The sequence below is a fragment of the Taudactylus pleione genome, unplaced genomic scaffold (assembly GCF_031769625.1).
Source record: "Taudactylus pleione unplaced genomic scaffold, aTauple2 ptg000266l, whole genome shotgun sequence".
In the NCBI taxonomy this organism is placed as follows: Eukaryota; Metazoa; Chordata; class Amphibia; order Anura; family Myobatrachidae; genus Taudactylus; species Taudactylus pleione.
Window position 1 is genome coordinate 3,784,371 of NW_028284668.1, and position 21,664 is coordinate 3,806,034.

At 45.9% G+C, this 21,664-nt stretch overlaps 1 protein-coding gene across 5 annotated transcripts in view; it reads right to left on the reverse strand.

The window, feature by feature from the left end:
• Positions 1–21,664, reverse strand: part of SLC25A38 (solute carrier family 25 member 38) — a 193,420-nt gene that overhangs the window by 120,766 nt on the left and 50,990 nt on the right. The window contains exon 5 of one of the 5 annotated variants that reach the window (XM_088481225.1): positions 12,041–12,361. The exons of the other annotated variants lie outside the window; for them this stretch is intronic. Within the exon in view, the coding sequence (XP_088337351.1) occupies positions 12,156–12,361 (206 nt within the window). The 3' untranslated portion in view covers positions 12,041–12,155. Of the gene's footprint in view, positions 1–12,040; positions 12,362–21,664 lie in introns of those variants that run through there. 5 annotated transcript variants of the gene reach the window in all.

The window sequence follows — 21,664 nt, forward strand, 5'->3', positions numbered from 1 at the left end:
TTCGACGAATCGTGACGACAGATCATGTAAAAAATGGCCAAATTGTGAGTTTCTACACTTGATCACGATGCCGATGCGCATCCCCGCTTGTCGTACATCGCATCTTCAGATCTGCCGTGCTGTAGGGCAGATTAGCCAATCTGGGATACAATGCACTGGCTGCACGATAGATCTTAAATCAGATTGGACATTTTTAACTCCAAATCGTGACCACGACTGCCTGGGGAGAGTTCAGGGGAAATCGTGTACATTGGCTGATTGGGAGCAAGTCGGTATGTGTGTGGGCACCTTAACAGACGAAACGCATTGGGTTGTGAATTAAATTCATTGGTCAGAAGGGAGAAACCTGCCTATTTGAGAATTTACCCAGTAAGAGAAAACAGCAGGATATAGGTTGTCATCCCCTTCTGTAAAAACCAATGAAAACATAATTGTGTAAGCAATTTTTTTGTATAAAAAGGTGGCCATAAACAGGATGATTTTTAACACGATTTTGGCAGTTTCTACTGGTTGGACATGCCAATCGTTTGAAAATAGTTGTATTTTGAGTCATCTGCGACCCCGATGCGCGACCCCGCCGTCGTCTAGTTGGATCGCAGATCAGATGGTTTTGCAGAGATCTACGATCTTTTGATTACAACCTGATTCACTCCTATGCATCTTATCCTATGATCGTAATGATCAATCATACACCATTTGACCACATCTTATGAAAAATTTCAAGGGAAGAATTTCAAGGGAAATCGTACAACTCATCTTACCAACTTTGAATGTCGCCGTGTATGGGGGCCTTTAGTCTTTTATATGTCAGATTGACAAAATCATTTTAATAAATGTATTGTCTACCACATCTTCTAGTGGGTCGTTGGGCCATTTTTTGGGGTGTTCTTGCTGGAGAGCGAGTCTTTTTTAGAAAACTTATTTTGGAGTCTATGGAATCTACTATCAACTTTTTCAGAATCATGTCATACTTCCACTAAAGAAAAAATTTACTAATTTGTGTATAAGGATAAATTTGGACATTTTATCAGTACCAAAAACATTTTTTATACTATTGATTGGTGCTATTTATGAAATAATCTAAACAATTTACGCCCTTTAAGTATTGTTATAACAAGAGATATGGTTAAAACTTACCTTTGTTATCTCTGTTTCTATGAAGTCCATAGGGTCCACAGGGTTGACCTTGGGTTATAGCTGGATCTGGATCCACGGGCACCACACAGTTAAAGCTTTAGCTCCCAGGATGTACTGGGTCCATCCTCCTCTATACCCCGCCCCCGAGCCACAGGCACCTCAGTTGGTAAGTAGCCAAGGCCAGAGGAGGAAAAAACAGAGAAGGAAGACTGGAACACACAAGAACCACTCACAGAAAGGGAGACAGAAAACAGGTGACCAGCCACACAGCCCATATGAAGCCAGGTGCATCAGGGCGGGCGCCCTGTGGACCCTATGGACTTCGTAGAAACAAGAGATAAAAGGTAAGTTCTTACCATATCTCTTGTTTTCTACTTCAGGGTCCATAGGGGGTCCACAGGGTTGACCTTGGGGATGTCCCAAAGCAGTCCAATTAAGGGCGGGGATGCTCCTGTGCTGTAAGGAGAATCCGGCACCCAAAAGGAAATCCTGAGAGGCGAAGGTGTCAAAGGCATAGAACCTTAGAAAAGGTCTGGACCACGTGGCCGCCTTATACAGCTGAACAGCCGAGGCACCACGGCTAGCTGCCCACAAGGGACCCACAGACAGAGTAGAATGAGCCTCAACAGAGGCTGGAACGGGCAAGCCCTCCTGTGTATAAGCATCAGAAATAGCCAAACGAAGCTATTTAGGCAACGTTTGTTTGTTGGCAGGCCAACCCCTCTTGTGATAACCATAGAAGACGAACAAGGAATCAGACTTCCTAATGGAACTAGTCCGGTCCACATCCAAGGAGGCCTCACCAGCTGAAAGGTCAGGTGACTGAAAAACCGGCACAATTTCCTGATTAATGTGGAATTTAGGCACCACCTTAGGAAGAAAACTCACTCTGTCCTGGTGAAAGATCAGAAAAGGAGGACGACAGGAAAGCGCCCCTAATTCAGACACCCATATGGCTGAAGGAATTGCCAAGAGAAAAACAGTCTTAAGAGATAACCACTTGTGTTCCACCGACTCTAGTGGTTCGAATGGAGGACCCTGAAAGGGCCCGAAGCACCACAGCCAATACCCACGGAGCCACTGGGGGAACAAAGGGAGGCTGAATCCTGAGAACACCCTTGAAACAGGTGCAAATATCTGGTAGTGGAGCAATCCTGCGCTGGAACCACGCAGATCGTGCAGACACATGAACTTTCAAAGAAGCTAAGTATAAGCAGAGGTCCAAACTAGACTGAAGGAACGCCAAAATCCTAGAAACACCTGAGAATCGTAGTTTCTCGTCTCACACCACTGAAATTAGGTATGCCACACCCTGTGGTAAATCCTGGCGGATGCAGGATTGCGCGCCCACAGCATCGTGCCGATGACCGAGCTAGAGAAACCAGACCTTAAGATGGATGTCTCAAGAGCCACGCCGTCAAAGACAGACGACCCAGATCTGGGTGAAGGCAAGGAACCCGAGACAACAGGTCCGGACGTTGAGGCAGAAGGAACGGAGCCTCGATTGAGACAATCTGCAGATCTGAGTACCAAGGACATCTGGGCCGAGCTGGAGCCACCAGCAGAAGCGTGCCACTGCCCTGTTTGAATTTCCGAAGGACCCGAGATAGTAGGGATTTATATCGGAGGGAATAGATACACCAACTGGAAGGTCCATTGCACCGACAGCGCGTCCACCAGGCTTGCATCGGCATCTCTTGTCCTGGACCCGTACACTAGCAACTTTTGATTGTGATGGGAGGCTATGAGGTCCACCTCCGGAAGTCCACACTTGTCCACGAGTAGTTGAAACACCTGTGGGTCAAGCGGCCATTCCCCAGGATGCACGTCGTGATGGCTGAGGAAGTCCACCTCCCAATTGAGGACTCCTGGAATGAAGACTGCGGAGATAGCTGGAAGATGGCACTCTGCCCAAGACAGGATGCGTGACACCTCAGTCATTGCTGCTCGACTGAGAGTGCCCCCTTGACGGTTGATGTACACCACCGTGGTGGCGTTGTCGGACTGAACCTGCACGGCTTTCCTTGAAGAGCGTGACCGGATAACTGGAAGGCCCTGTACACGGCCTGAAGTTCCAGAATGTTGATCGCGAGAATTGCTTCTTCTGCTATCCAACTGCCCTGAAGTGAAAATGGACCTGTCACTGCACCCCAACCCTAGAGACTGGCATCTGTTGTGATAAGAACCCAGTCCGGGATACAAAAGTAGCGAACCCCGGTGAGATGGTATGTCTGAAGCCACCAAGACAGACAGACGCACCTCTGGAGATGACACCAGCATCTGAGTCCTGATCCAGTGTGGTAACCCATTCCATTTGGATAAAATCAGCTCCTGCGGGGGCCTGGAATGGAATTGGGCAAACTCCACCATGTCGAATGTCGACACCATGGACCCTAGAACCCTCATTGCCGAGTGAACAGACACTCCGCAACTCTTCAGGCAACTGCGGACCAGTTGTAAGGAGGAAATATTTTCTGGAGTCAGAAAGATCCTTTGCTGATGAGAATCCAGCAGGGCTCCCAAATGAACCATCCGTCATGATGGAATCAGGGAACACGTCATCCAATTTATCAGCCACACATGCGCTTGCAAACAAGCGATCGTCGGCTGTAGATGTTGAAGTACCTCCTGAGAGCTTGACAGCAATAGGAGGTCGTCCAGATACGGCAGAAGCCGTATACCCTGGCTCCGTAGATGGGCAGCCATGACCGCCATAACTTTGGTGAATACCCTTGGAGCCGTGGAGAGGCCAAAGGGCAGAGCCTGAAACTGGTAGTGGTGTTGTCGTAAAGCAAACCTCAGAAACCGTTGGTTAGAAGACGCTATAGGAACATGGAGGTAGGCATCCTGGATGTCCAGGGAGACTATGTTATCCCCAGTTTCCATAGAATGATGGAATGCAAAGTTTCCATCCTGAATTTGGGGACTCTGAGAAAATTGTTCAGCGACTTTAAATTGAGGATAGACTGATGAGACCCATTGGGTTTCTGCACCAAAAACAGAGTAGAGTAGTAACCCGTCCCGCATTGAGAAAGTGGAACGGGAACAATGACTCCTACTTTCAACAAGGACTCTATGGCTCCTTGAATCTGCAAGGCCTTGGTCTTGTCTGAGAAGGACTCGTGCAGAAGAACTGTTGGGGAGGTCTGTGACGAAAGGAGAAGGCGTAATCCCGGGGAGACCTCTTCTCGAACCAAAGCATCCGTGATGGTGTTGTACCAGCACTGGGCGAATTAAAGTCAGCGTCCAACTCTGGGATCCCCCAGAGGGAGGCCCGTCCCATCAGAAGAAGGTTTATCCTCCGGCTTGGAAGTAGGGAGGCTAGCACTCCACGCTTGCTTCTTAGGTTTAGGGACGGCCTTGGTTGCTGACTTCCTTGGGAAGGACTGCCCCTTGGACTTCCCCTGAGAATTAAAGGACCGAAATAAAGAGGTCCTAGCCTTAGAAGGTGCAGCTGCCGATGGTAGAAAAGCTGACAGACAGACAGTCTCTGGATGTCAGAAGACTGGTATCCAAAGTAGCTTCGCCAATATAGGAAGCAGCATCCCTCATCTGTCCCACTACAGCTCTCCGAATCACCGGAGCATCTTCAGGAAAAGTATCTTCCAGTACATTGGCCCAGCTCTCAATGGCTTTAGCCACCCAAGAGATGGCCATGGACGGATGGGCCACTGCCCCTGAGAGAGAAGAGTGATTTAAACAAGTCTCCACTTTCCTATCTGTGGGATCCTTTAGGGATGAAATGGAAGGCATAGGCAAGGTAGCACTCTTGATTAAGCGAGTAACATGAGAATCCACCGCAGGCGGGGTTTCCCACTTTTTGCAGTGACTTTCAGGAAACTGATAACTAGACGCTAAACGCTTCTGCGGCTGGAACCTTTTACTAGGTGACTGCCAGGCCTCCGCCATATGATCAGTCAGCTGGTCAGATAGAGGAAACACAGCCAAAGTCACTTTTGCCTGCTTGAAATTTGAAGACTTGGATTTAGGGGCCGGTGAGTCATCCTCTATATCAAGAAATGACCGCACCGCCCTTACCAACGCCATCACATTAATGGAAGGTGTAGTTTCCACCTCTCAGACACGGGCATCCAAGTAAGAGTCCTCAGGCAATTCCCCATCATCGGAGGATGCCTCAGAGTCCGATAGTTGCGCAGACTGGGATGACATAAGGCGTTTAGACGCCTTTTAAAGCTTGGTCACCTCATAGCATAATTTGGAAGGCGGAAGATGAGGCCTCCAAACTCTGGACTGAACTGGAGAACACAACCACCCATGGTGGTTGACCCGCCTGAGGGAGACCCTGAAAGGAAATGATGAACTGCTGTGTCACTGGAGTAGACTGAATATACATAGGTAACCCCGTATATGGATTAACAGTCTCAGGCCCAGGGGAGACTGCAATAAATGTGGTATACCCTGAGAAGGGGGGGGGTGGCAGGTTGGGGTAACCGCATATGGGAAAGAGCAGTCGGGACCGCCAGACGGTCCGCGATGGAAGCCAGCACCTGAGAAAACACCACCCAAGGAGGGTCCTGTCCCGAAATTGTGGGATTAGAGGGACCAGATAACTGATGGCACCTCACACACAGCCCATCCTGTGATAAATCCTCCTTATTTACCCCTGTGACACAGTGTCTGTAGGAGACCAGAGTAGGAGCCGCGGAGTGCTCAACTTCCTCGTCAGATAAGATAGAGATGGTATTTAGCTCGGCAGAGGGTGGATGGGTGCAGTGTTTAGGTGCTTATTGAGGGTCCACACACGGTTTTCAAGTAAACAAATGATGCTTTTACTTCCAGCTTGTGAAATTCAGGATACAGAGATTTCTGTATCACACAGATATAGGCCCTGGCTTTCTCAGCCCACAGCTTTACTGCTTCAATGTCCCACGGTCAGAGAGTTTTGTGGTCCCCCCTTGCCTCCTGCAAGGTCCGGACACCGGCCTCCTGGCCCCCAATGGCTCGCTCAGCTTCACTGGGCTCTCTGACTGTTACAGTCCCAACTAGACTGTCTCTCCCGGCCTGACTGCTCGGCCTTCTCACTAGCTCACACCTGAGCTCTCTCCACCTGGTAGGTGTATCACCACTCAGTATTTCAACCCTGTGTGGGAGGATCTCTCCAATCCCACACAGAATCTGCTGCTCACCAACGCCACCTCTGTTGATACTGCCACAATAATAATTTACTCCTGGCGCACCCACAAGCATGCAGCACACAGGTCCCCAGATATGGCACCGTGTAGCACACAACCGCATGTGACCAACCTCACAAATACATGAATTTATATAAGTGATATCCAAGAAAAGCCCTTCCCACACACACCTGCCAGGGCCATAGGAGAAGGAAAGGGATAGGAATAGACTGACAGTATTTAGAAATAAAGCACAGTCAGCACTAGCAAAAGTCACATACAATGTACAATGTCACTACAATCAGCCTGCCCAGATGCAGAGTCTGGGAGGGCTATAGTGCTGTGTACGCTGTTCTAGTAGGGGAGAGATAGACAGGGGACCGGTCCGCATGCTGCCTGAGAGATCTGCGCGGCCACTGTGGAGAAGTTGGACGCCGGAGACCTGACTAGGAGTGGCTGAAGGAGGAAGCAGCTCAGCGATGCCAGAACCGAGAGGAAAGGCACGCTGAGCTGAGGAGCCGCTTGACAGGGAAGGCTGCCTCCTCTGGCTAGCATTTAACCCCCGGGATTCCGGCTCCAGCATGATATGTTCTAGTGACCCGCAGGGTATACCTCCATAGAGGGGGGAGCCCGCTGCCACAGCTAGCGCCTCCGGTTTGTCCGCAGAGACCGGAGGCTGAAGATTGCATTTGCACTCACGGTTCACAGCAAGAGATGACTCGCGTCTTACCTGCTCCCCGGTGATCCGGCAGCTTCCTAGGGATTCCTCCAGAGTCCGGCTAGTACTGACTCTGGGGTCCCGCTGCGATCCCCAGATCGGTACTGACATTGCAGCGCCGGCGGGGTGTAGGAGCGGCAGCTTGGACGTCCAATGGTCAGTCAGATGCTGCCGCTCTGTAGAGCAAGAAAAAAGAAGTTAAAATTAAAAACTCTGCTAAGCAGCCCCCCAGCGCTAATGGTGACCCGACTTCGGCCGCGCACAACTAAAACTGAGGTGCCTTTGGCTCAGGGGCGGAGTATAGAGGAGGATGGACCCAGTGCATCCTGGGAGTGAAAGCTTTAACTGCGTGGTGCCCGTGGATCCAGATCCAGCTATAGCCCAAGTTCAACCCTGTGGACCCCCTATGGACCCTGAAATAGAAAATTTTAATGAAATATATTTACACACACATATACAATAATGCTTAAAACTAGTTAAGTTATTTGACTTGTGATGAGAAAACATTGGCTTATACTTGCCGTTAATTACATTTCTTCGAGAGACTCCATGGCAGCCTACACATTGGGAATATGACCTGTTCCCCCTAATATGAACAGAAAGTTTTTTTCAGGGACCACCCCCTCGCTGTATATAATCCAGCCCCCTCCTCTGGATCCCTGTCTTTTTGAGTGTCTCCCTGCAATCGGTTCCTAGAAAAAAAACCGCTAAAAAGAGAGGGTAATTATGGTCTGACATGGAGTCGCTCGAAGAAACGGAATTATCGGTAAGTATAATCCGATGTTTACCTCTTCTTTTCTCCATGGCAGCCTACACCTTGAGACATACCAAAGCTAAAAATACAGGGGGGGGAGGGGGCAATAACCAAACCTCATGATTTCTGCATATCAAATATTTAAGTGCTTCTTGAAGCACCTTAATTCCAAAACAAAAATCTGACAGATCAATAGTGAGAAGTGAATGTATGTACTGATGATCATGCTGCTGCTTTGCAGATTTCTTCCACCGAAGCATTCACCTTTTTTGCCCAAGAAGTAGCTATGGCCCTAGTTGAGTGTGCTCTAAGGATCTTTGATACTTTAAGCCCTTCTATATTGTAGGCCAAAATAATAACTTCTCTTATCCACCTTGCAATAGTTGGTTTAGTAGGACTATGGCCTTGTCCAATTCCATATGGTAAAACAAAATAGATGCTTTGTTTTCCTGAAGCCGCTTACTCTTTGAAGGTAGATTGATATATCTCTGACCAGATCCAATGTAAGCAATTATTTCTCCTTGTCTTTTGGTTGAGGGTAACAATTTCTTGATTAAGATGAAAAGATGAAACCACTTGACGCAAACTCTGGATTTGTTCTTATTATTCTTCTCTCTGGCCTAATATTCAAATATGGCTCCTCTGTCCAGAAGGCCTGCAATTCACTCACTCGTCTTAAGCTGGGCATCCAATATACAAATTTTCTGTCAAATATCTGTCCAATCTGGCTGGTTGGAATGAAAACCTGGTAATGTACGGGAGCAAATGACAACCGCCCATTTGCTCACAAACACTGGAAAATAGCCAAAAATGGTTGTTCAGACAAATTGGTTAAAACAAAAATTTTACCAATTTGAACAATTTTTTTGTCATTTTTTTCAGTGTTTAAAACCATATGATCGACTGTAATTTGCTCCCATACATTACCAGGTTTTCATTCCAACCAGCCAGATTGGACAGATATCTGACAGAAAACTGTATAGTGGATACCCAGCTTTACTGAGGTTATTGCAATTAGGAAAATTACTCAATGTTAGGTGTTTAAGAGAGACTTCTTCTAAAGGCTCGAATGGTGTCACCATTAACTTTTTCAGGACTAAATTTAAGTCCCACGGAGCTGTGACGACTTGTGGACGAATTCTTTTAATTGCTTGACAATCTCTTCACTAGTTCATTCTCTGCTGATTTCTTATCTAGAAATACACTGAGATCAGATATCTGTACCTTGACTGTTGAGACTGCCAGCCCTTTATTGAATCCTTCATGTTAAAATTGCAATATATGCTATATTTGTGCCTTCTTTGCCTCAGCTTCAATTCCCATAAATTAAATAAACGTTCTCCAAATCCTGTAATGCATCTGTGAAGAATTATTCTTTCTTGCCTCCAACAGGGTCTGCATTACCTGCTCTGAAAGCAGTTTCTGCTTTAATATCTTCCTCTCAATCTCCAGACCGCTAAATTGAGAACTGCTGGGTTCTGATGTAATAACACCCTGTTTTAACATGTCCTGTCTGACCGGTAACAACCATGGTTCCTCCATTATCATCTCTAATGCTGTTGAGAACCAGGCTCTTCTGGACCAATAAGACAAGATTGGCATTACCTCCACTTGCTCCTGTTTGATCTTCTTTAATATCCAATATATTAGTTGGAAAGGTGGGAGAGACATATGCTAGGCTTCAAACTTTCATTTTTGTGAGAAGACATCTATCCCGATTGTCCCTGGTACTTGATTTCTTGAAAAGAACAGAGGTAGATTTGTGTTTGTATTTGTCGCCTTAGATCCACTTCCGGACATCCAAATCATCTTATTTCCTGAAATATATTTCTATATTTAGTTCCCATCCTACCGGAAGAATCTGTTTCCTGCTCAGGAAGTCCGCTATCACATTTTCCTTGCCTCCCACATGAAGTGCTGAAAGGGAAAGTAGGTACTTTTTCGAACAGTTTATAATTTTTGAAACTTTTTTCATGAGGATCTGTCTTCTGGTGCCACCCTGATGATTTATGTATGTTACCACTGTCATGTCTGAGAATACTCTGACGTGAGCCCCTTTCAGTTCTTGAAAATACTGTATTGCTTTCCACACTGCCCTCATTTACTTTCGGTTTGAGGAAAATAGCCTTTCCTGTATGGTCCAGCAACCTTGTGTCACCTGTTGTGATACATGTGCTCCCCATGCTAGCTGACTTGCGTCTGTCAATACTAGGTATTGTGGTTGAAGCAATAGTGTTAATCTGTTTTTTAGATTTACACTCCACCAATCTAGGGATTTTCTTGTGTCCCGTCTCAACCGTATGTGGTGATGAAGAGGCATTTTCATCTGGATGAATCTTAGAATATCCCACTGTAGATCTCATGTGTCACCTTGGCCAAGGAACTATATCTATAGTTGACAATATCATGTAAAGTAATCATAGTCCCATACTGGAGCTGAATTCTGCCACAATTCTGTAGAAGGCTGAAGGCTGACCATGGTTCTGTATCTTTGTACATCTTTCTTCTGAAAGACTATTTCTGGGTAATTATCACAACTCCTAGAAATTTGATTATCTGGACTGGATTCAGACAAATCTTGTCCCAATTTAAAATCCAACCCAGAATCTGCAGACTTTGTAGAACCTGTGCTACATTGTCTCGCACCAGATCCTGTTCTTCTGGATATCAATGTGTCATCTAGATAAGGCCAGATCATAATCCCCTGGGCCCTTGAATGTGCAATCACAGTCACTAACACCTTGGTGAATACCCTTGGTAAAGTCGATAGATCGAAGGGAAGACATGTGAACTGGAAATGTCTTCCTGATACACAGAATCTTAGAAAACTCTGATGACTTGTTTACTGCAATGTGGAAGTAAGCATCTTTTAAATCTATCGATATTAGAAAGTCTCCTTGCATGAGACCTGCCAGAATAGATTTTAACGTTTCCATATGAAACTTTGTTTGAATACACTTGTTCAGTTGCCTTAGATCTAGGATAGTTCTAAAGTCTCCTGATGGCTTCTTTACCAGAAATAGGGGTGAATAGAACCCGGTCTTCCTTTTTAAAGCTGGTACTACTTTTATTGCTTGCAGATTGATTCGTTTTATTAAACTGGTCTTCCATGGCAATCCTTTCCCACTTCTGTGGTTGGCATTCTTAATACAAATTTGTCTGTTCTTGGTTCCTTTTTGAACTCTAATCTGTATCTGTTGGGACACCACATCCAGTACCCATCTGTCTTGAATGTACTGAGTCCATTGATTGGTGAACTGTAATAGCCTTCCTCCTACTGCTATTTCTACAGGGGCCTTGTAGTCATTGCTGTTTGTAATTGAATCTTCTGGAATTCTGGCGAAAGGAATGTGTCGACTCATGAAAAATATATTGTACTGACTACCAGGTCTGTACGTCTCTATACTGCTGCCTTGATGATACAAATGGGTATCTATTTAGCTTATCTTGAGGTAACCTATAGGATTTACCTCCCGTCATCCTTTTTATTAGCAAATCTAATTTACTGCCAAACAGGAAAGAACGGTAACATAGCCAATCTGTTCTTTGAACTTGCATCAGCCGACCAAGTTCTTAGCCATTATGCTCTCCTTGCTACTACACCTGTAGCCATAGATCTTGCTGCGTATGTGTCCATTGAAGCATCATATAAATAAATAATGCAGAAAACAATAGATTTTTTTATAATTTCTTTGGAAGGTATTTTCTTGATATTCTCTCTTCAATATCTGTATGTAAATTCAAACTCCAAAGTCTTAAGGCTCTAGCAACAGAAGCCATAGCTACACCAGACTTCAAAGATACAGCAGTAGAAATTAAATTTTTTTAATGAATTTTCCATTCTTTTGTCCATGGTATCTATTAATGTTGCTCCATCCTCCAATGGGATGGTAGTTCTCGTTGTTAATTCTGCAATTGCAGCATCCACTTTAGGTAACGTGCACCAATTAAGCAAATCCTGATCTTTAAAAAGGATACATACTTTCTACACGATTAAAGTTACTTTGCCTTTTATCTAGGTTTTGCCATTCTTTAGATACAATCTCCGTCATAGGTTTATGTACAGGAAAATTTCTGCCCTTTTTTTCTTTGTCTTCAAACAACACATCTTGCTTATCTTTCTGTTCCAGTCTCTTTATGATTCATGGATATATATATATATATATATATATATATATATATATATATATATATATATATATATATATATATATATATATATATATAACATACCTTCAACTAATTCAACATTGAAAGTTCACTAATCTCTCCAGACTCTCCACTGGACAAAATCACCACACTCTTCCTCAAGCCCATGTTCAGAAGAGATAATATCCCGATCATAATCAATACTTGCTTCAGACCTAGCTCTTCTAGACATTTGCATAGACCTAAAATCCTCTTTGGATACAAACTACTTTTTCATCCAGTCCATTAACTCCTGAAACTGGTTAGGTTGTTGTGAAATCACAGGTGCATGATCCTTCTGAGCACATTTCTCACTAAATACCATTCCCTGAGTCCCTGGGAATGATTTATCACAGGCAGTACACAGACATCTTAAGTGCTTTGTCTTTGTCTCTTTGTCTTCAGTCGCCGAAAGTGACATCAAGGACAAACCTATAAAAATAAGCCGATAGCGCTAATCTCCTGGCATAATAAACCAATCTCTAAAAGGTATAATAGTGCTGAAGTCAAGAGAGAGACAGAGATTCTATTGATATTCTTCTTCCTATTGAGAAGTCTTTGTGAAAGTTCCAGAAAAGTACTTTTGAAGGAAACACAACCCACTTTCGTTTAACAATCTGAATGTGATCCACTATAAAAAAAAAAATTGTGTTTACTTTAAGGACCAATTTATTGCTCGTTTAGGTGTATGTATTTTTCATAACTAATTTCAAAACAATTTGCAGCACCCTCTTTATCTTTGTGTATGTATATAAACAAGGATAGTGGGCAGCCTGTGGTGAGGCATTTAGTTGAACACAGACGTTCTCTCTCCACATTACGATACAAAATGATTGATTCAGTGCCAGAGAGTATCAGAGGCGGTGACAGAGCCAAAGCGCTGTTGCGATGTGAAGCACGCCAGATCCACATATTAAACGCAGTGCAACCTAATGGCATGAATGAAAACCTGTCCCTGCCGTGTTTTTATTAGTTACTTACTATTGCACATGTATATTATATATTAGCCGTGTATATATTGTTACCACTCCTTGACTGCATTCAGTATCAGATACTTTTTCTACATCTCATTTGTAACTATTCTCTGTATGTTGGTGATGGTACACACAATGTTTTTTGTTACCTAGTAACATCTGTGAGTGGCTGACGTCACATCCGCTGATGCTGTGCAACATGCTGACGTCACAAGCTGTGCAGATGGACTCCGGTTGCAACACACTTGGGGTGATTCTACATGTATATAGGTAAGTGTTGTTTAGCGATTGTCTGTATTCCTGATGAAAATCTTACCAGATTGAAATGATGAAGACACATTAATGGGTATGTGACCCTGTCTGTTTGATTTACTTACACTTGAGTGCCGCTGCTTCTTTGTTGAATATAATATAATAGATATATATCCAGTAGCTGGATCCCGTCACTAGCTTGCTTGGGTGCTCACCTGAGGCTGATCCACCACTGATGCAACATAGAAAATGGAGGTGGCACTCCACGACGTATCCAAATCAGTGAAATAATACGGTGCTTTATTCAACGTTTCGGGGTACAAGCCCCTTTTCCTCAGGACACGCCTGTGTCTTGATGAAGGGACTTGCACCCCGAAACGTAGAAATAGAATATATATACACTGTATATATATTCTGTTTGTAGCAACTAAGAGGCAGCAGCACTCAAGTGTAAATAAATCATTATATATATATATATATATATATATATATATACACACACACACACACACACACACACACACACACACATATATACACTCACACATATATATATATATATATATACACACACACACGCACAAGGGCGATTGGTAAGCTGAACACAACTGTATTTAAATTTATGCATATCTGTATAAGGGTAAACATCAATACTGCGGACGCTGAAATAGGTAATTAGAATAAGTATATAAATGTAAATAACAACAATGAGCCATTGTGTGTCTTAAGTGTATTATATGGATTTTAATGTTAGTCAGATACTCAATATATGTACTCTATTAGATATATAAGAAGAGATATGGTAAGAACTTCCCTTTGTTATCTCCCTTTCTAAGAGGTCCTTAGGGTCCACAGATGACCTTGGGGTATAGACGGATGACGTAGGCATCGGGCACCATGCAGTTAATTTCTTTCCCCCAGGATGCACTGGTCCCCCCCTCCATACCCCACCTCCCAGCCAGGGCATTACTCAGTTTAGTAGCAAGCCAGAGGCCGGAGGAGAGTACTGTGAGAGAGAAGGAAGTCTGGAAAATACAAGAATCACATTCTCGCTAGAAAGGAGACAGACTGTAGACCAGACAAGCCCTGTGGGCCCTAAGGACCTCGTAGAAAGGGAGATAAAAGGCAAGTTCTTACCATATCTCCTCTTTTCTACTTTGGGATCCTTAGGGTCCACAGGTGACCTTGGGGATGTCCCAAAGCAGTTCCCCTTAAGGTTGGGTACGCTCTTGTACAGAAAGGAGGACCCGCCACCCAAAGGAAGCATCCTGAGAGGCAAAAGTATCAAATGAATAATACCTCACAAAAGGTCTGGACTGAAGACCTGGTGGCCGCCTTACAAAGCTGTACAGCCAAGGTACCACGCCAAGCTGCCCACGAAGGGCCCACAGACCTCGTAGAATGAGCAGAAAGAGAAAGCGGAGCTGGAAGGCCCTACCTAGAGTAGGCCTCCGAAATAGTCAGACAAAGCCATCGTGCCAAAGTCTGCTTCGTGGCAGGCAAACCCTTTTTATGAAACCCAAAAAGGGAGTCTGACTTTCTGTATGACCGAGAACGGTCCACATAAATTCGGTGGGCTTGTACCACATCCAAAGAGGCCTCACCTGCTGAAAGACCCGGCCCAAGAAAGGCCGGAACCACAATTTCCTCATTAATGTGAAAACTTGTCACCACCTTAGGTAGGAAACCAGTATGAGTACGAAGCACTGCCCTGTCCTGGTGGAACACCAGATATGGAGAGTGACACGAAAGGGCCCCCAGATCTGACACACGTCTAGCCGAAGCAATGGCCAGAAGGAAGACTGTCTTAAGCGTAAGCCATTTCAAATCCACTGATTCCAGTCGTTCAAAAGGTGTTCCCTGCAAGACCCGAAGGACAACCGCCAAATCCCAAGACTCCACCGGAGGCACAAAGGGTGGCTGAATCTGCAGCACACCTTGTAAAAAGGTGCGCACATCCTGCAGAGTCGCAATCAGTCTCTGAAACCACACTGACAGGGACGAGACTTGTACCTTCAGTAAAGCCAGGCGGAGTCCTAGGTCCAGGCCTGCCTGGAGGAAAGCTAGTATCCTGGAAATCCTAAACGTCCGAGGATCATACCCTCTAGGGGTGCACCACTGAAAATAGGAGTGCCACAATCATGGCAGAGGCTGGCTTCCTTGCACTCATCAAGGTGTTAACCACCGCACCAGAGAAGCCCTTTGACCTTAAGAGGGATGCCTCAAGAGCCATGCCGTCAAAGCCAATCGACCCAGATCCAGGTGAAGGCAGGGACCCTGTGACAACAGGTCCCGACATTGAGATAACAACCACGGAGTGTCTATCGACAGACTCTGAAGGTCTGAGTACCAGAGATTCCTTGGCCACGCTGGAGCCACCAGTAGGAGCTTACATCCTTCCTGCTTGAACTTTGAGTATGCGAGGAAGAAGGGATACCGGAGGAAAAAAAAAGGTACGCGTACCGAAAGGTCCACCTGACCGACAGAGCATCTACTAGTAGAGCGCCTGCGTCTCTTGTCCTTGATCCGTACAGTGGTAGCTTGTAATTGTGTCGGGAGGCCATTAGGTCCATCTGTCCACCAGGAGTTGAAACACCTCCTGGTGAAGAGACGATTCCCCTGGATGCACATCGTGACGAGGAAGTCCGCTTCTCAATCGAGGACTCCGGGTATGAACACTGCCGATATGACCGGCAGATGGCCTTCTGCCCATGTCAGGATGTGTGACATGACTGCCTGACTTCAAGTTCCTCCATGGTGGTTGATGTACACCACCGTCGTGGTGTTGTCTGACCGCACCTGCACAGGATTTCCTTGTAGTAATTGTGTCCTGCTCTTGTGAGAGCCAGGAATACTGCCCTTAGTTCCAATATATTGATTGGAAGGACGGTTTCCTCTACCGTCCATCGACCCTGAAAAGAGTGGGGACCTGACACTGCACCCCAACCCCGCAGACTGGCATCCGTTGTCAGTAGAGTCCAGTCCGGTATCCAAAATGGGCATCCCTGGGTGAGATGCTGCGTTTGCAGCCACCAAGCCAGAGACAACCTGATTTCTAGGGAGAGCACGGTCTTCAATTTCCGAGGTGATCTGTCCCATCGGGCAAGGATCAATTTCTGTAGAGGCCTCGAATGAAATTGCGCATACTCCACTATGGTCGAACGTTGACACCATTGACCCCAGCAATTGCATTGCTGCATGCACAGAGACCCGGCGACTGTGGAGACATCTGTGTACCCGCTTCTGCAACACCGAGATCTTGTCTGATGTCAGGAAGATCCTTTGCTGAGTCCAATAGAGCTCACAGATGCAGCATAGTCTGCGGAGTTAGAGATTACTTCTCCCAATTTATGACCCATCCATGCGAGAAGCACTGAGATGGTCATCTGGAGCTGATGGAGAAGTACCTCTGGAGATCCTGCCAGGAGCAGAAGATCATCCAGATATGGTAATAGGCGGATCCCCTGCAGCCACAGATTGGACGCCATTACTGCCATAATTTTTGTAAACACCCGAGGGGCCGTGGATAGGCCAAAGGGTAACGCCTGGAACTAGAAGTGTTACTGTTGCACAGCGAACCTGAGAAACAGTTGATGCGAAGCCGCAATAGGGTTATGCAGATAGGCATCCTGGATGTCCAGGGATACCATGAAATCCCTCGGTTTCATAGCCAGTATGATAGTACGTAGCGTCTCCATCCAGAAACGAGGAACCTGTTTAAGCACTTGAGGTTCAGGATAGGACGGTAGGCCCTATTGGGTTCTTGCACCAATAACAAATTGGAATAAAACCCCATGCCCCGCTGGAGCTCTGGTACTGTGACAATCACTCCTGTCTTGCGCAGGGAATATACAGCTTCCTGTATCAGTAAGGCTTGGTCCTTGTTGGAGACGTCCAAGTGGAAGAATTGGTGAGGGTGCCGGCTGCGAAGCGAGAGGTCATAGCCCCGAGAGACCACTTCTCTTACCCAGGCATCTGTTGTGGTCTGATGCCAGCACTGGGCAAACTAGTAATGGGAACTAACTGTAGAGTTAATATACATGGGACATTTATTTGGAACAACGAAACTGTTCTACAGCATATAATGCCTTTTGACTGGAAGCACGGCTCCAGTTAAACATAGCAAAAAACCCCGCCCAAAATGGCCACCCGTATTATGGAGACAGGGGAGACCAATATAGCTGCACTACACGCTGTGGGGCAGACAAGATGATTTACAACAGTCCACTATGACACGCAGTGTCCACAATTAGCGCACTGAGCATGCGCAGTTAGCCTGACATTCAGAAGGTCGGGTACACTAGTGACGGGACCAGCGCGCAGTGGAGAGCGCGAACCGGAAGTAACATGATTATCACCACATGTGGGGCTAAATGAAGGTATTTAAAGCTAATTGTTGTGCCCACCAGACCACCTACCCTTGAAAAAGTCCCTACAGGGGACGAAACGCGTTGGGCCCTACCACTTACTGACTCTTAACCCCTGAACTTTTATATTTGCATCAGTGAATGTTTGTATGTTAACTATTGCCATTTTACTATACCTGTACCACATGAAGCACTTAGGTGTCTGGACAGGCAATAAAACATTTTTTACTCCCAAGCGTCCACGTTTATATAGTGTATATATGGTCTAGCCGGACCAACACCCACCCTTATACCCACACATACTGGATCATGGAACAAGGATTGCAGGTGTACCTGTGGACCCACGACAGGATCCGGTTAGGTCTGCACAATACACCTTCTATTATACAGCACCACTGCATGCCTGCACATGATGCTCCGGTTCGCTCTCTTTTTCTCATATGGGTGACGTCTGCGGAGGTGAGTCGGTTAGACTGAAATATACCAGTGGATAAAGGGAATCATTTTGTACCTCATCAGTGACTTTCGTTAGAAGTACTGACAGCTGGCCTTATAAGAACACCCTGCCTAAAGTTATTTGCTAACCCAGGCTCACATATATTTCAAGGACATTAGACTTTTTTCTAAGAACACCCATCCTACAGTATATTAGGTGGATTACACCAGGACTTACATTTATCATTCAGCCAATTTCACATATGCCCAAGGCAAATAATCAATACTATAAACATCTAGACGTTTATTAGATCCCGTTGTGGGGTAAAACTTCCAGTCCTTTCTTAGAGTCCGCATCCGCCCTCCAGGAACGGAGCCATAAAGACCTGCGCGCTGTGACAGCCGCGGCTGACACTCTTGAGGATAACAAGCTAACATCCAGAGCTACCTCATTCATATAGGTAGCAGAGTCGCGTATCTTGCCCACCAGGGACAGCTGGTCCTCTGAAACATCAGGAGACAGGGACTCCTCCAACAGATCTGCCCAGGATTCCACGGCCCTAGCTAGCCAAGAGATAGCCATAGACGGTCTGGCCACTGCTCCTGACAAGGAGTAAATGGACTTTAGGCAGTTTTCTACCTTCCGGTCAGTTGAGTCCTTTAAGGACGCAATAGGTAAGGTCGCACTTCTGACTAAGTGTGTGACATGGGAGTCCACTACAGGAGGTGAAACCAATTTCTTGAAGTACTCCTCAGGAAAGGGGTATGCATTGACCAGACGCTTTTGCGGCTGGAACCGCCTCGTCGGAGCCTTCCACGCCTCCTCCAGATGATCCACTAGCTGATCTAACAGAGGGAAATGGTTGTAGAACTTTTAACCCTCTTAAACAAGTGGTGTTTAGATTTAACAGCCGGAGGAGCATCTTCCTCCTCAATGACCAACACCTCTTTTACAGCTCGGACCAGGCCCGGAATGTAAACACTGGACTTGTGCTGCTCATCCTTTGGGGAAAGTTCCGAGTCAGACTCTGGAAGCACCCCATCGCCCTTGGACAACCTTTCATGCTCGTCCACATAGGGATGGTGAGGAGACACAGAAGGCCTTTTTGCCAGCACCCTAGGGGTCCTAGATAGTGAATCCGGGTCAGAGCCGCAGACAGGTTGACCTGAGACCACTGTGGTACATTAAGCACCTGCGGTGCCAACAGGATCTGTGGCATAGGAGCCAGAACCAGCGGTTGTGAAGACCCCACTTGGGGGAGCATAGGGGGCACAGCAATGCTAACCATAAGAGTCTGCAGTGCCTGAGCAAAGCACACCCATGGGGGTTCTTATGCAGTCCCAAAGACTGAAGCGGGACCTGGAGGGATATAACACCTGCCGCATAAACCTTCACACAGCACATCAGTCTCCCCAATGCCAGCAGCACAACGCACACAAGACTGCAAGGCGGGGATAGACACCCGGGTATTATTCTCACCGCTGGACATGGTGAAAGGATATATATGTGTGTAAATAGGGGTACAAGCAACACTATACACAGAAACTGTTTGTGACCTAACCAGACTTGGACAGCAAGTCAGAGGTTAAACGGAAAAACAGTGTACAGCAATATTTACAGTAGAAAGTAAAGCAGATACATTCAGATGCTAGCAAACAGTCACAAACCATGCGGGAGAAAAAAACTCTGCGCTACTTGGCACTTTAAATCAACCTTAAAGCCCTTGAAGACTGAAAGGGTTAAAAGTGCTGCAAATCACCTTAAAAACCAAAGGGTTAATGAAGGCTGCAACTACATACCAGATCCGGGAATCAAAGTATGTAGGGGGACACAGGAAACCAGCTATTCACCGCTGCCTGGGAGTCAGAAAATGTCCACCAAACGCTTGCTGGGGAGTTGTGCCTGCAGGAGAAGTCCACTTCAGCATGGCCTGAGAGCAAGGCAAAGGCGCGTTGAGTGGGGGGAGGGGCCGGCTGCTATGCAAGCGTGCCATCTCCCCCGACCAGACTGAGAGCCGCCGGGCCCTTTCTCCTGCAGAGCCCGGCGGTAACTTGTCCCTGGTGGCCTAGTGGACGCCAGGGTATGGGGGCCGAGCGCCACTGCTGACCGGCGCCGGGTGTCCCCTGCCCGGCGCTAACAGACTGTCCTGTGGCGGTTCCCGTCCAGGAATGCCTCGCGCAGTATACTTAGCTTACCTCCCGCTGCAGCCCTGGGAGCCGACTTGTCCCGCTAGCAGGAAGATGCGGCTCCAGCAGGGGGGGGGGGGGGGGGGAGTAGGAGTGGCGGGCCTGACTTCCGCTGGACTGTCAGGTCCATTCACTCAATCCCGCTTCAGGGGCTGTTCTGATAGCCCCCCTGCAAAAACCCGGTGCTCCCCAATCTCTCCGGCCGGGACACCACACTAAACTGAGTAATGCCCTGGCTGGGAGGCGGGGTATGGAGGGGGACCAGTGCACCCTGGGGGAAAGAAATTAACTGCATGGTGCTCGATGCCTACGTCATCCACCTATACCCCATGGTTACCTGTGGACACTAAGGAACACGAAGTAGAAAGTATCCTTATAACCTATGATTGGGTCTAGGTCTGAGAGAAATATGTATGTTTTATATTAATTGTAAAAAGAGATCTAAGCCAGAATGAGTTAATATTGTCTGACTCTAGAGTATTTAATTACACTCTCTTCTTATATATATTTTTTATTGATTTTATTTGTATATTAATATGATGTTTAAACTAGCAGTTATTTATCTATGCCTGTGATGGCGTTACAATGGAACTTGACTATAGGCAAATCAGAATTCCAACAGATACATAAAAACACAAAACTGAGGAATACTAAGTGGATAAGTGCTGGCAGACTTAATTATACACAGCTGACAGCCCTGTATAAAAGAACGAGGGCAGGTCACAAGCATCAATGTCTCCTGAGGAAGCCTCTGACTTTTGCTAAAGGCGGAGAAACGCATAGAGACGTCCTGGTGACCGGTCAATTACTGACAGCATTTCCCCGGATTTCATACCACGTGCATGGGCAACTTGGAAAACGAGACAGTGAGACACATACCGCTATACAGGCTTGTGTCTGCATGTCCATTCACAGGCAGTGCAGCACGACACGAGAAGCTCTGTCAAGAGCAGGCACATAGCCAAAGTATACTGATTGTGCTGGGAAGTACAAATATACAGAGTTGCTGTAGTATCTGTGATGACAAATGACTTGTCGGTGATTTACTATTGCATACGAGCCACATTACCAAGTACTCGCTTATTTACCCAGCTCACAATTTTTGGTTAACGATTGACATCTTATACTGTTCGCTAGAGCAATCCATGCTTCTCTTTGCAAAGTAACAAAGAAATATCCTCTTGTTAATGTTGCAGTTTGGAACAAGGACAAATTTAATTATATGATTGTATCTACCAATACAGACGGATCCAAACTTTCAACTGTGTTATTGGATTCAAGACACGAGTATTTGGAATCTAATTAACAGAAACCTGCCCCAATTGAAACCATAGTCATTTACCTTCTTTTCTGGACTCAGAATTCTGGGGGGTGTCATAGTCTCAGGTTTACCGTATTGATTGTACTGTATTTTTTATATGTTTATTTATGTTTTATTATTTATCTGAGTAAACTATCATTTTCATTTTGACAGCACCTTGGAACACTTTTTTACATTTTCTGTATTTAAATTTGCCTGC